At 42.1% G+C, this 14,756-nt stretch overlaps 1 protein-coding gene across 5 annotated transcripts in view; it reads left to right on the top strand.

The window, feature by feature from the left end:
* The window catches only part of ctnnd2b (catenin (cadherin-associated protein), delta 2b), a 194,722-nt gene extending 180,916 nt beyond the window's left edge, over positions 1-13,806 (top strand). For 3 of the 5 annotated variants that reach the window (XM_030752045.1, XM_030752044.1, XM_030752042.1), the window contains 6 exons: positions 1,892-2,156; positions 4,646-4,730; positions 4,859-4,985; positions 7,945-8,073; positions 9,369-9,445; positions 12,124-13,806. In XM_030752045.1, coding sequence (XP_030607905.1) covers positions 1,892-2,156; positions 4,646-4,730; positions 4,859-4,985; positions 7,945-8,073; positions 9,369-9,445; positions 12,124-12,387 — 947 coding nt within the window. In that variant the 3' untranslated portion in view covers positions 12,388-13,806. Of the gene's footprint in view, positions 1-1,891; positions 2,157-4,636; positions 4,731-4,858; positions 4,986-7,944; positions 8,074-9,368; positions 9,446-12,123 lie in introns of all 5 variants that reach the window. The other 2 variants (XM_030752041.1, XM_030752043.1) reach the window with 1 other exon arrangement.
* The last annotated feature ends 950 nt before the right edge of the window (positions 13,807-14,756 follow it).

Below are 14,756 nucleotides of genomic sequence, written 5' to 3'. Positions count from 1 at the left end.
CTGTTTTTAGATGTGCAGGGTGAGCGCTGCATTTATCAGGGTGCTAGTATTTTTTTTTTCTTCTTTCACTGTTTGGCTTACTACAAAACTAATTAAAAATACCTTAAGTATTTAAAATATTACTGTTGCTTTATTGCCACATGCATCCATGTCTTCCAGCACTGCTATTATACTACAATTCTCTGCAACATTCATAGAAGTAGCCAGTATTACTGCAGTCAGCTGGAGCAGAACTGGGAAAGCACAGCATCATCGCCTGTTTCAAGAAGTTGATCTGGATTTGGATCTTCTTCCTTTGCCCATTTCTTTTGCTCCACCTCTCCATTAATGTGAAATGTTGCCTGTTAGGTTTTACTTATTTTTAGTGGTCACATGGCAGTCCCCCAGCTCTCCTGCCATCACAGACAAATAATAAAGTTTTATTGTTCTTTAGTAAGAGTTTTTTCTTATATATTATGTGCACCTGCAGGATTGTACTGCATTAAAACACATGTAGTCTGGATGCGAACTGTCAGTGAGTCATGACTTGCAACTACACCACCCACCATCACCACCAGCAGCACCGCTGCCGCCCCAGGGTGATGACCCAATCAGAATGGAGGCCAGAGCGCAGAGTGGACAAGATTTCCTGACAGCAGTCCTCAGGTGTCCTGGGAAATGTAGTCAGTCTGTGCGAGATCACGTGGCCATGTTTCCATCAGTGTCTGACAGCAGCCCTGGCAGGCTGTAATTTTAGCTCTCTAGTAGCAAACTTCAGTTATCAGAGGCTTTTTTTTTTTTCTTTAAAAAAGAAAAGAGGGAAGAAAAATTCCAGAAGGACCGACGTCTCTGCTGATGCCACAGGCAGTGAATGCAGGCTTGCATCATTAAACTAGCCAGTAGGATAAATAGAAGAAGAAAAGAATATTTTGATATTTGTGACGTTTTAATTTTCCAGTGCTTTTTAATTGGCTTACGGCTGTTTCTATATTACTTTCTGTATTATTGTGTACTGTATATTATAAATTCAACAACACGTTTTTGCTAAATTTGCTACTGGGTGAAATTAGAAGAATGTAGTTGGAAAAACTGTCGTTGCTGCTAGTTATGTGGGATTCTAAAGTTTCCTACATGATGTTTGGAAAGTAATGGTATTAAGTTAATAATAAATTGTGTAAGTCATTTTAATTTAAAAAAATTATTACAGCTACTCCTTGTTCTTGTGTTAAAAATACAGAATACATTTTTATAATACTAGCAAACCCCCGCGCTATGTGCAGGAGACAGGGAACATACAAACATACATGGCATTTCTAACTTGATAACAAACAAAGAGAAACTCTGGCATCCTTTGCTCATAAAATTGTGCAAGGAAAAAGTCTACCTGAGCAAGGCAAAGAAAGCTGTTTCTTTGGAGAAACATTAGTATACTGCACAGTGCCAGAATTGTTGATGTTTTTGTAGAACGGGTTTAAAGTGAAGGGGATATGTGACCGGATGCTGGGTTTGGGTCTGACACAAACTGTTATGCCGGCACTTCCACAAATTGACCCCAAATCTGCCCCTCCTGTCTAAAAGTCTGTACTTTGTAAAGTTGGGGCACTGGAGCTCGTCCCAGTTGACACTGGGCTAAGACAGAGAGACAGACTACCACTTATGCTCACATCACCCCAATAACCAACTTAGAATCATCAATTAAACTAAAATGCAGGTCTTTGGACTGTGGGAGGACGTTGGAGTACCTGGAGACAGTCCACACAGGCACACAGAAAATGTAGGAACTCCACACAGAAACTCCACAGACTGTCATTGTTTCCCTCCCATTCCTACATTTTCCCCCTTCCATTACCTAACCTCCTTCATATTTTATTCACCTCACCTGTACTCTACTTGTCACTCTGACCCACCACAGGTAAATATGCCATGAGGGACCTGGTGCACCGTTTGCCCGGAGGCAGCAACAACAACAACACCACTGGCGGGGGAGGAGGAGGCGGAGGAGGCGGCACCAACAGCAGCAGCGGGCTGGTGGGGAAGACCATGTCGGACGACACCATCACAGCGATCTGCTGCGCGCTGCACGAGGTCATCACCAAGAATATGGAGAACACCAAAGCCCTGAGGGACGCCGGCGGCATCGAGAAGCTCATTGGCATCGCCCGCAGCAAGGGAGACAAGTAAGCCGAATGGGAAGACGATGTCAGGTTGATGAGGGGGTAAACAAAGAGGACGGGGAGGTGAAGTTAAAAGCAAGTGGAAATAATCTAATGAGTTAGGGGTGTAAGCAAGCACCAACACTTCGTATGGGCTTATAGATGCTGCTCAAATTTTAAACCGCAAGCCAAGAGGGGGGATGTAGACAAATTCATCAGTCCAGCAAACAAGCAGGTGGAATAAGAAAGGGGCTGGAATATGGATGTGTACTGGTATGAAGGGGCTCGGAGGTGAGACAGGAGTGAAGGTTTATAGAGGCTGTGTGCTTGTTTTTCTTAGTGCTGTGAGTCACCAGTCAAAGCAGCGAACAGAAAATAAGATCCAACTGTACCCCGTGTGCTCCCTGCACAGACTGTTTACCCGCACACCTACATTGTTTTTATTGGACAGTCTGTAAAGACAGAGAACACCGAGGCACCGAGCAAGGAGTATAATTTTAACTTGTTTAACTTGCCACAACAAAATATATTTACAGTTCACAACTTGCAGTGTTTGCAGCTTGTACTGTAGTAACTACATGGATCTGTGCTTTTGTCCGTTATATTACATTACTGTGCACTGAAACAATACCAATGAATTCATTTAGAATTTAGAGTAATAAATTAGGCTATGTGATTTAAAGGTATCACCTATGAAACTGAAGCGCCAACAGTGGAAGCAGCAACACAAACTGGAAAAAGAGTTTACCTTCAAATTCAAAGTTGTGCCTCAACACTGTAGCCGAAATGTTTCAAAAGGTGGTTGCCAGGGGGTCACTGACCGGGCTGGGCTTCAGCGATCATTTTTTCTCAGTGACTGCCATCAACCTCCAGCAACCACTCGTAACCCATTGGGGAATTTTTCCCTCAATGCAGGTGGTTGCCATGAGGGCCCTGTGTGACAGGGGCCTCATTCACCTGATCCTAAGCTGTCACATGAATGTCACATTTCCAAAATGGTGGACAAGTTAACATTATGTTGTTAGTGGTCAGGTGTCTGCAAATCCTCACTTTAATTAAGTGGCATAACTGAAGTACAACTTTAATTCAGGCTATCTAGATTTTACACTTGATTCTTTATTTAGCTGTTTTGCTTCTTGTTTTTTAACTGAAGTAAAGACAAACTACATTTTACAGATATAAGAAAATAAGAGCATTTGGTCACGCTTTGCTAAGGCTAATTAAGGCTGCCTCACCAGCTAGCTTTAGCGTGGCACGTTTTTTTAATTTTTAGTTCAGTTTTGTTATTGCTGCAAATATTAAAAAGAGGTTTTATAGTATTATTAGCATTTTAAATGTCACTGAAATGTGTGGCACTTTGCTATATGCATAACATCACCCACACACAGATTTGTTTGTAGAGTGCTGTTAGCTTTGTTACCGCTTGAGTTCTAGCCACAGGTCTGTGCAGAATGTGTTTAAGAACAGCTTACAGCCATTCATTTTCTATTTCAAAGTACTGTCGAACTCTGCTGGTCTGTGTGCCTGATTTCTGTCTTACTTTCTGCAAATACTCGCTAACTTGTAGCCAAGTGGTAGTAAAAATTGAAAAAGTGCTACATACTTTTTCGGGAACTTTCTTGTTTTCAACTTCTTGCTTAGTGGCCTTTTAGTTGCATAATGTCTTAGAATCAATAGACAGTGGACATCTGCAAAGTTGGTTTCAGCAGCAGCTCAGATGTGTTATGATTAGATTTTGCCACTGTCTTATTTAGTTATGAGGAATAAAGTGCAGACAGACAGATAAAAGCTAGAGGATGTAGGTAGATTCAGCCAGTTAGCTTTAATATTTGTAGTTCCCAAGTTTTCTTGTAACTACAAATGTATATAACTATTTAGTTATCTATTTAAAGATGAATATATATTTGAATATATACATTTTTATTTATTGTCATATAGTAAAAAATACCACACCTGCCATGTAGTTTTTAAATTAAATGATTTCTGTATTCAAGCATGGCATTCATTTCCTGCAATGCTCTTCGAATGATAACAAAAACTGCAGGTACCAATTCAGTTTCCTGTTCCTCAAAAAAACATTTTTCCAAGGTGCCCTGCTTTGCATCACTGAAATGATGCGCTGCACAATCCGAGAATCCAAAACAACAACATTACCAAAATGTCTCGAAGAAATAAAGTTTAATTTCCGAGGCACTGATAATGCCATATGAGCCAATTAAACCCACAGTCATTAGTCAGTCGGAGGAAGCAGAATGAAATATTGGCTAATAAATCAATCAGAAAAACGATTATGCAGTTTGTCCTCAATTTAAGTGGCACATCTGAGAAAAAGAAGAAGACATTTTCTCAGAAGGCTGCGTGAGATGATCATTTAGGCTTCATCTTGTGCCTTTTTCTTCATTTTCCTGAACTGTGATGTTTTAAAAAAACAGTGTCTACCCAAACCGAACAAAGCAGAGGACAGTCGAGCTTTACATTGTGTTTGCTTGTTTTCCTCTCTGCTGAATTCGCAGACATAGTCCTAAAGTGGTAAAAGCTGCATCTCAAGTCCTGAACAGCATGTGGCAATACAGAGACCTGCGCAGCCTCTACAAAAAGGTAAGGCCTCGGTACTCTGGGTATATAAATCCCCAAACTGTGAAGTTGTATGTAATACCACTGCAAGATAGTTAAACACTGTCTCCAATCTTCTCTTCTTTCTTTCCTTTCACTCTGGTTTCCCTCAGGATGGCTATTCCCAATACCATTTTGTTGGCTCCTCCTCCACCATAGAGAGAGACAGACAGCGACCTTATTCTTCCTCTCGTACTCCCTCCATCTCTCCCGTACGGACCTCGCCCAACAATCGATCAGGTGAGCTTACACATCCCCTTCTCCTGTCTTCCCATTTATCGTCCATCACTCTTTCCACCAGTGGAGTCCAGTCAAACAAGCCGCGCTCCAATATATCTCGACTGTGCGTCAACCTTCACACTACAGCGACCGCTGGCAAATTACTCTGCTGTCAAGGAAAATCCTTGCACTAAAAAGTTTTCCGCCCTTGTGTTAAGTTAAGGTTTGACTAATAATAATGAGCATCTCCAAGGCCTCAGTGTTTCTGGACTGATGGTGACATTTTGACAGTTATCCGCATCTTCGAGCATTTCAGTCCTACAGGCTGCTTGTTTTATAAGATACACAAGCGTTAGACAGCAGTCAAAGTTCTGTCCATGCAGTTCTTCCAATGACAGTTTAAAATGGGCATGCCTGATATTCTGGTTATATTTTTCTAGAAGATCTATTGGGACCTATTTGCTGTTTGCATGGATTGTCTGGGGCAGCCGTCAAAGTGTCCTTGCACAAGACACTGAACGCCAGATTCACCCCGTCCATCGCTGCGTGCTCTGTGCACTTTGAGCACTTTTTCTGTCCCACTCAAAGTGCGGAGTGTGACAGAGAAATATCTGCTGCATACAAACAAAACACAAAAATTTCACTTTTCAAAACTGGAGCACAGACTTCTTGGATCAGCTGTTACTATAATTAACTGCACAGTGAGCCAATTTATTCATCGCATAATTACAATAAAAGAGTTCCAAAAGGCAGCTCACCACAAACACTTGTTAGGAGGTCCCGTTCAGTGGCTTTAATTAGTGAAGGTGAAACCAAGCAGACAGCTAGTGGCTACAGCTGCCTGTGTTGGACCTGTCAAAGTGGCCAAACGCATAGCTTTAGGCTTTAGTGCAATTTGTATTAAAAAAAAAAAATATATATATATATATATATATATACATTTTTCATTGTGGTTTAAATTTGCTCAGACCAAAGCACTTTTTCATATCAGGCTGTGAACGTGTTTAAGCAGCAAAGTTAACGTGGTAGTCGTCATTATAGTTCTCCACCTTAGTAAACTTGATAGGTGATTCAGATGCTGCATGCAGCTGTACTGCATGCCTGCATCATTTCCCCACTGTGTTAATATTCTTGAGGTGAGCAGACAGTGGCTTACATAATTAGGATACTATTTAAAAGTTTATCTTAAAAAAATCTTATTATGCCAAGAAATAAATTAAAGTTTAGAGATAAGTATTTGTTTTCAAAGGAAAATGTCTTTTGTACCGGGCAGACACGAGTCAGTGATTCAACACCACCTTATTACTTTATGCAAAACAGTGAAAGCAGTCCACAGGAAACGCACAATTAGTGGATTTGTATTGCCCTCAAGTCTAATTTGGGCACATCCTTTACTCACAGCCAGGGACAAAACATTTTAAATGAAATATGAGAGGATATTTTAGCATTTAATGAGCTTAAAATAATGGTCAGGGTGAACAGTACAGGTTTCTTGGAGGGGAAATTAGCAAAAATAGGTTCCCTTTAAAAAGTTTGTCAATGTCCATAACAATCACTTCAAAAAGTGTCAGAAGATTTCACCAAAAGCCAAAGGTTTGAAGCTGCTGGCGGGGGAGACGGAGATCACAAAGTCAGTGAGGTTTATACGAGGACCCTGACTGTCAAGTTTCATGGAAATCCATCCTGTAATATACAGTAAACAGTCAGAGCTGAGCAGCTGCAGCACAGCTGCCAACTGTGAGCTAATGCATAATTCAAAAAAGATTTGAAATGACTTTATGCGAGAGCGTTTGAACAGTTTTCATGTAGTAGCCAGCTCCATTTAAAAACAATAACCCAGGCTGGATTTATTTATTTAGTTAATTGACAAACTGGCAAAATATAAATAAGTATGATAAAGACTGTAATTTGAAAACTGATTTAACATTTTTTTGATTTTGTTTCTCTGTTTAGAAATGTGCCTGCAGCCTTTTCTTTATTTTCCCTCTTTTGTATTTAATGCATACAAAGGAAATAGTTCCTTTGCGTGTAAAGCCTTAGGAAGAAGTGCAGTTCAACAAAAGACAGTGATTGGCTGTTTAGGTGCGGATATTACAACAGATTTGTTATAGTAGCAGAACAGTAATGAGCATTTGGATCAATGCTGACTGTATAATAATAATAATATACAGAAAGAGACACTCACAGTTATACAAATAGGCATCATAACCAGCAGCTCCTGTGCGAGAGGCTGTAGACAATGATTTGTAGATTAGAAGAAACCGTTTGGCTTACTAGATCTAACTTATTGTCACTGATCTCACCATCCCCTCCTCTTTTTCTCCAACTGTGAATATGTGTATTTTTTCTGATGCTTTTTAGATGTCTACCTGTTGGGTCCAAGTAGATTTTTAGGTCAGCAACAACAAGAGAGCGTAATAGGCCAGTGGGAGTGTAAAAATGGTGAAAATATTTAGAAATGGCCTGCAGTCAGACGGTGAGAGAAGAAGAAAAGAGAGGATAGAGGAAAGCCAGCGCGGGGAGGAGGGATGACTCAGTATTTACCTCTTTGAAACACACCCTGGTCAAAAACCTAAAGATTTGTGAAGAATGGTCCTTACCCACACTGCCACAATGCAAGCTGCACTCAGCACCCCTGCTTTTAACCCATTCCAAAGGGATGGTTAGAGCAAGTAATAAATACACCGAGACCACAGAGTGCTTTGCTTTCATTGGCAGGTAAATGCAGCAGCTCAGAGTGGTACAATTTACCAGCTGCTCTGGCCTTTCTGCTCTGAAAGGACTCCAGTGTGTTACAAACACTTGTCCTCCCTCTAGTAGTTTCCTCCTGATGCGCATTGATAATGTCTTGACTGATTTAAGGTTAAACATATTTCCTCTGTGTGTGTGTGTGTGTGTGTGTGTGTGTGTGTGTGTGTGTGTGTGTGTGTGTGTGTGTGTGTGTGTGTGTGTGTGTGTGTGTGTGTGTGTGTGCGCGCAGCGAGTGCTCCCGCGTCCCCCAGGGAGATGATGGCGTTGAAAGAGAGGAAAGCTGACTACGAGTCGACTGGCAATGCCAGTTACCATAGCAGCAAAGGCGAGCACACATCCCGGAAGGACGCCATGGCGGGTAGGAATTCCGAACTCCACGTTTGTCACAAACGCACATAAAACTGTTTCCAGTGGAGATGATGTTTTAGTAAAAATAGAGTGCAGGTTTTACAGATACGAAAGGAATAGCTTTAAGATTGGGGACATTTTTTTCATCTGGGGGGAGATAATGTCGGCGAGAAGATTAATACCACTCTCATATTTGTAGTGTAGCTTATCCCAAAGATAAATCCACCTATCAGCGCTTATTACATCACACGTTGTGTCTTTTTTGCTGAATTCATAAAGAAACTGAATTGTTGAAATAGTAAGTTGTTATTATTGCGTCAACACTGAGATTGTGCTTTTAACACTGCACATATACTCAAGGTAATGCGCGGGCAACCACTCCCACCATAAAGCACATGCTTCTTATATGCATAGGCTGTATATAAAAGATGGATGTAGCCACTGTGACATCCCCAGCTGGTCCTTTGTGAGCCCTCAAGCTAAGTGCTTCTACCTCTGTCATGTTAGTGCTTTGAAAGTGAATGTGTCAGGTGAGGGATGGCTCTGACTGAGAAACAGAGACGCTGTGGACTCACACGAGCAGCCACTTGTCAATCAGAAGGGTGGCTCACCAGAAAGCGTACCATGCATCATACTCTTTTTATGGCTTGCACCATAATTTACAAAATGAAAATCATATTGTATTCAAGACAACTTAAAACTAGCATCTGAGACCATGATGAACTCATCAGGAAAGTCTTTAATGAGGTCATAGATCGAGTGCACTGGAGCTGTTTTCCCATAAACGTCTGTACAGGAGAAGCAACCAGAAGTGTCGCCCCCTGCTGTCTGCTTATTTTACACACCTGAAAGCTGCGTCTGTGTTTTCGGTCCAGTCCATGGTGCTTCAAACCCCAATCTCCCAGGTGGAAGGCCTCTCCTTAAGCTATTGCAGCACCATATCTTATTTGGACCTTTTCACTATCAGGAGGGTCCAACAACACCAAAAACATGTTGTCCACCCAAGTTTTAAGAGTCTGCTATACTGTGACATCAATACAGAGCTTTAATCTTGTTGTCAACAACCTGGGTTTTAGTGAGGGTTTCATTGTTTTGTGGTGTTAATCCTTGCAGAGACACCGGGAGCAGTTGTTACACTGGAAACAAAGAAATCCAAACTCTCCACCGTTCATCATCCTTTTCATTAATGTTAACACAGCAGGTGTCCAGCTGATACCGCTGACAGCCTGCTCACATTTGCTTGCTTTAGCAGTAAAAACTGAATAAATGATTTAGAGCACGAGCTCATCCTCGCTGTGTCTGCAGGTCAAATCTCCGGTGGGTCTTCAACACTACACAGAGGAGCGTATGTGTCCCCAACTGATGACCTGAAGTATAATCAGGTATGACAAATCCCACATTCCATACACAGGTTTCATGGACACGTTCAAGGTAAAGAGTTACCTCTAGCTGAAATACTAGAATTGTCCCTTCCTTTATGAAATGAATCACTAACAGCAGCGTTCTTAAATGAGCAATTACAAGAAGCAAGCATGAATAAAAATAACGCAAGAATTAAGAGGAGAGGAATAAATTTAAAGCACCAAACACAGGTTAGTGATTATATTTGAACTTAATACTTGAAGGTGCCCCAAGTTCTCTGAGGCCAACTATCAGACTAGAAAGCCTTAATGTTTCCATGCTGCGCTGCAAGCTTTTTTCAGTTCTTTATGCCTCACCTCACCTTAGAGACAAAGATCTGCTGTGCAGTTCTAGATGGCGATGAAATATCACACTGAAACTTAATCATATAGGTTTAAATAGTGACACTATAAAGACACTGTGAAGTCCTGAAAGGTCACTATAAACCTATACAGAAGCCTGTTTAAGCATTACAGCAGTACTGCAGTGAAATCTAGTCATTCTCCCAGGGTCTGCCATTTGGTTGTAAAGCGTTGCCCGTAAAAGCTTATATTACTCATCTCCCCCGATTGGTAGCAGTGTCAGAAGCTGGTTATTGAGGTTTTGCAAACACATTTGTGACAATCATGTTGGCAACACAGGATCGAGCGGATAAGGTCCCAGGCACACAGGCCTACAGACAGACAGGCAATCACCTGTTGCTAGGAAAAAACATATATTTCCCAACCGGCTGGCAAAAACCTCCTTGTGATTGCTTTGGTCCCTAACATATCGCTGCGGTCATTGTTTGAATGGAAGAGATGCACTTGTGTACAAATACTGGCTGGCTACTCTCAGAGCTGTAGTGAAACTGTAAGACGTGCAACACAAATTGGAAATAGAGACAGTTTGACTTCAAAGTAAAAGTTCCACCTTTGAAACACAGCTTTAACCCTGAGGCACGACTTTTACTTTGAAGGCAAACTGTCTCCATTTCTGGTTTGCGTCTCACCTTTTCAAGTTTTACTACCACTCGGTTAGTAGTTAGTTAGTATTTGTAGATAAACATGAAAAACTGCAGGCGACTGTGGCAATCTTCTAGCAATCACTGGGAGGTTTTTGGTGCAGCATCTTCTTTGAAACCAGTTTCACCCGGAGAGAGCCAGCAGCTTCCAGGAACTACAGCCGACCAGTCACATCACGTTTTCTCACATCCTGTACAGTCGTATCACGTCCAACGTGGCGGACAAATCTCAAACAGTGTGCCCATGACATCACGTGAGAAACCTCACACTAAAAAATTGAAACTTTCATAGCAAGCTGATAGACATGACTGACCAAATAACCCAAAGCTTTTATTTATTTATTTATATTTCCTGCATTTTTATACTGCATAGCAGATTTTGTAACATCGTTCAGCATGATCAGTTTGGTGGTGGGTCAGTGATGGTCTGGGGAGGCAAACCCATGGAGGGACCTCTGCAGGCTAGGCAGCGGCACCCTGACTGCCATCAGGAATCAGGATGAAGTCCTTGTCCCATTGTCAGATCCTACACTGGTGCAGCGGGTCCTGGTTCCTCCCGGTGCACTACAGTGCCCGGCCTCATGTGGTGAGAGTGTGCAGGCAGTCATTCCTCAACCCCTGCAGGACTAACTTTGTCTGGTCACAGCACTGCCATTTCCAGCCCTTTTTTTTGTAAATTTAATTGCAAAAGATATTTATTTTTTCTTTATGTACCAGTTATATGTATCTGCTAGTATCAGTGTGATGCAATGTTCAGTGGAAAAATTAGACATGATGCATTTAGTCTCCCTGAATGCAGAAATAGAACAAAAATACAGAGTTTGGTTCAGGTTCTGTTTTTACATTTGGCAGCATGTGCCAGCTTCAGTTCAGGCTAGCCTGATTGACATGGATTGGCTTTTCTTAGTTTTGGGCCTGTGCAGAGCTCTGTCCCCTGTTATTATTGCTGCCACTACCTGGATTACTCACTGAAATGTGTCATGCTAGCTATCCAACTCTAGCAGATGTTATAAAATCAGAGCGTGAGGACAGAGTCACATTCCAGTTGAAATCTAAATGCAAACGTTAAGGGCATTATTTCTACTGAGCAGTAAGCCTATACCAAAGAACAGGAAATAAGACTCCTGCTCGCTCCACACTCTGGTCTTAGTGTAATACACGATGTACTTACTTGGGAAATATGTGAATTTCAACAGAGCAGAGCTTAGCCACTGTAGTGGACAAAAGTAGCTGCTGGATCGTAACTTTTCAAGTAACTTGCTCAACACTTTGTTATAGCTGCACACACACACACACACACACACACACACACACACACACAGGAAAGGTCAGTTTTCAGTGGTCATTGGAAATAGATCTTAACCCTGTGAGGTCTTTGCCAGGCGGTAACCCTAACCTTATATACTGGAGAAAGGCAAAACAGACTGCTAGAAAAAAATGAATAGTTTTTGATGTGTGTCAGTTTCAAATGATTGTTTTCTTTGTTCCCTGAACAGTTTAATAAAAATGATCAGAATTGCATGTTCTGATTGCCTAGGGTTAGCATTAGGGTTGTGGTTGTCACTGCTACTTAGACCCTCATAGGGTTCATTTATAATGACTTGGACAAATCATAATTGGTCATTTTTAATGATTTTTGCTTCTTTTTTTTTTTAGATATCTTCTCAAGGCTTGCCATCAGAGCCCTATCCCCCTTTCCAAAATCCTCCTCCACCCGACAGCAGCAACTATGAGGATCAGGCCTGCTACGAGAACCAGGTTCACGCTGGAGGGCGCCCCCCGCAGGGTGACCTCAACATGCACCTGCAGGGCCTCAAGTCCACCGGCAACTATGTAGACTTCTACTCAGCCTCACGGCCCTACAGCGAGCTCAATTACGAGACCAGCCACTACCCAGCCTCACCAGATTCCTGGGTGTAAGGGGAGATGAGGGAGGAGGAGGAGAGTACGGATAAATGAAAACCCGGCAGCGAAGGGGGGTAGCTTAAAGGTGGAATGGAAGAAGATGAGAGGACAGGTTCCCTTCCTGCCTCCCCATCCTCCCCTGTAGTTCCTGAGTAGCATCATAGATAGCAGGACGATGAAGGGGGAGGATGGAGCGCATGAAAGGAGACAAGGGGGAGAAAACCTAACAGACATTTCACTCCTTTCAGGGACATCTCAGAGAGGAAGGAGAGGGCCAGAAGCAAATGGAGTGGCCACGCATGTGCATGCACACCACCAACCAAACTGACCGACACATTTTATTTCTGTGTTTAGTTTGTGATCAACAAGTGGCAGGGAAGGTTCACCAGACAGAGAGAGCCTCTGGTTCTTGAAGGCCTCCAGATACAGAATGTCAGACGAAAACAAACCTGGCAAGAGAGTCGGAATGTGAAGGGAAAGCTTGGGAGTAAAAGTCGGGAAACGGTTTGCGACGAAGAAGGACGATGAAAGATAAAAGTGGATCAGCGGACTTGAGGATGAGTCAGAGATACCCCAAGAAGAGCCTGTAAATATGTGGTATAGCATCCATGGCTTTTAGTAATGTGAAGCACAAGAGCTGTAGGACACGTAGGACGTCTGTCACACAAACCTTTGTTTCTGTCTCTGGTTTCAGCGTGGTGTGTTCTCTGGGTGAAGAATGCTTCGGGACTTTTGGTCATTTGTAACACAATTTTTTTTTTTTTTTTTTTTTGTTTCTACTTTTTTAATTCTGGTTGTATAATATTTGATGTACACTGTACATTTAACGGAGATGCATTGTGTACTGTACATTGCACTATTTTCTGTGTCATGTCAGGCCTTTTGCCGCCGGTTCCGACTCACCCCCTCACCGACTGCGCCCCCTCCCCGAACACACACATACAAATACACACGGACTTTCAAAACTCATATCATGGATGTCGCTAATGTGAAACACTGGATATGAATAGCAAGGTCACGGTGCTCCTTTCACTGCCCTACAGTTAGTACAGCTGCCAGCACTGCTGAAGAGAGGCGCAAACGTTTTGGTTTCATTTTTAGGTTAGCGTTAGGCTTTCCACGCCATTCCGCCACAAATCCCCGCTTTTACCCCCACCCACCCGCGCCCCTCCTTCGAGCGACCTGCGTTCATTGTGTATATAACCGTGCCAAACAAGGGATTCTCCCCCTCAGCTGAAAGGGGAGTGTCGACGGTGCATTAAAGGGTCCAAGTTGAGCTGAAGGTTTTCAGCTGAACGTCCTCGCCGTTCTAATGATGCCACTTTGTAAATGCTTTGGTTTTTCTAAACTGTGTTTTACCGGGATGAAAAACACCTAACTGCACCGAGACTCGGGAGTAAAACCATACAAACATTAAAAAAAAAAAAAAAGAAAGAAAAAGGAAACTGGTGGAGGGGCTGTGATTAGGCGGAGCCTCACTTCCTCCACAGCTGTACAAATTTAGTTGATTTCTGTGTTGTAAATGAATCAATGTTTGAAGTTCAAAAAAAAAAAAAAAGAAGAAGAAAAACTTTTCTGAGAGATGGTTGGCAATTCTAACTTCATGGTAGACAACAACTGTTAATAGAGTACGGATATATATTATATAAATATAAATATATACTTTTTATGTGCAGATGTGGATGTCACTTATAGCAGCAACATTATGGGAAAAAGACTTGTTTTAAAGAAAAAAAAAAAACAGCTACATGTAGGAATTCTGTTCACAGTTAATTTTCTGGTCAGCACACTAAATTGTCGACTTTGTGTAGTAATGTTGTTGCTATGTGGAGTAGAGTAGACCAGGGCCCAGGGATCCACGTTGTCACTGAGGCAGTCTAACAAAGGTGCTACATCCGTGAGAAGTATTTCCAACGCGTCTGTATTCTATCTGTGCACAAAAACCTTTTCCGACTCCACCCGTCGCACTGCATTTATAAATCACTGGATGAATTGGTCTCAGATAGCAAAACCCGCACCCATAACTGCATGTGTATTTTGTCGTCAAACTGAAATCTATTTTTTTTTCTTTTGTATTTTTTTCTTTTTTTGTAAGTGAAGAAGGCTAAATTGTGAAAGGTGACAACAGACCCTGGTTCTCCCTACCCACTGCTGTTTAGAAGTCCTAGAGGTCCTTTTCTGATGCTTGATAAAGCCACTCATAATGCAGCCCCCCCACCCCCACCGCCACAGACACACACCGGATGGAAAGCAGACGTACTCTATTTGTTAGTAAGCATCTGGAAACTGACAACGTTATGTATGTCCTTGTGATCCTTAGGCAGAGAAAACTTACTATGAGACCTGTATGGAGATATAACGTCGGTGACCTTTTTGTTGCTAGA

This window comes from Archocentrus centrarchus, chromosome 17, assembly GCF_007364275.1.
Source record: "Archocentrus centrarchus isolate MPI-CPG fArcCen1 chromosome 17, fArcCen1, whole genome shotgun sequence".
In the NCBI taxonomy this organism is placed as follows: Eukaryota; Metazoa; Chordata; class Actinopteri; order Cichliformes; family Cichlidae; genus Archocentrus; species Archocentrus centrarchus.
This window is presented reverse-complemented; position numbering and strand designations above follow the sequence as displayed.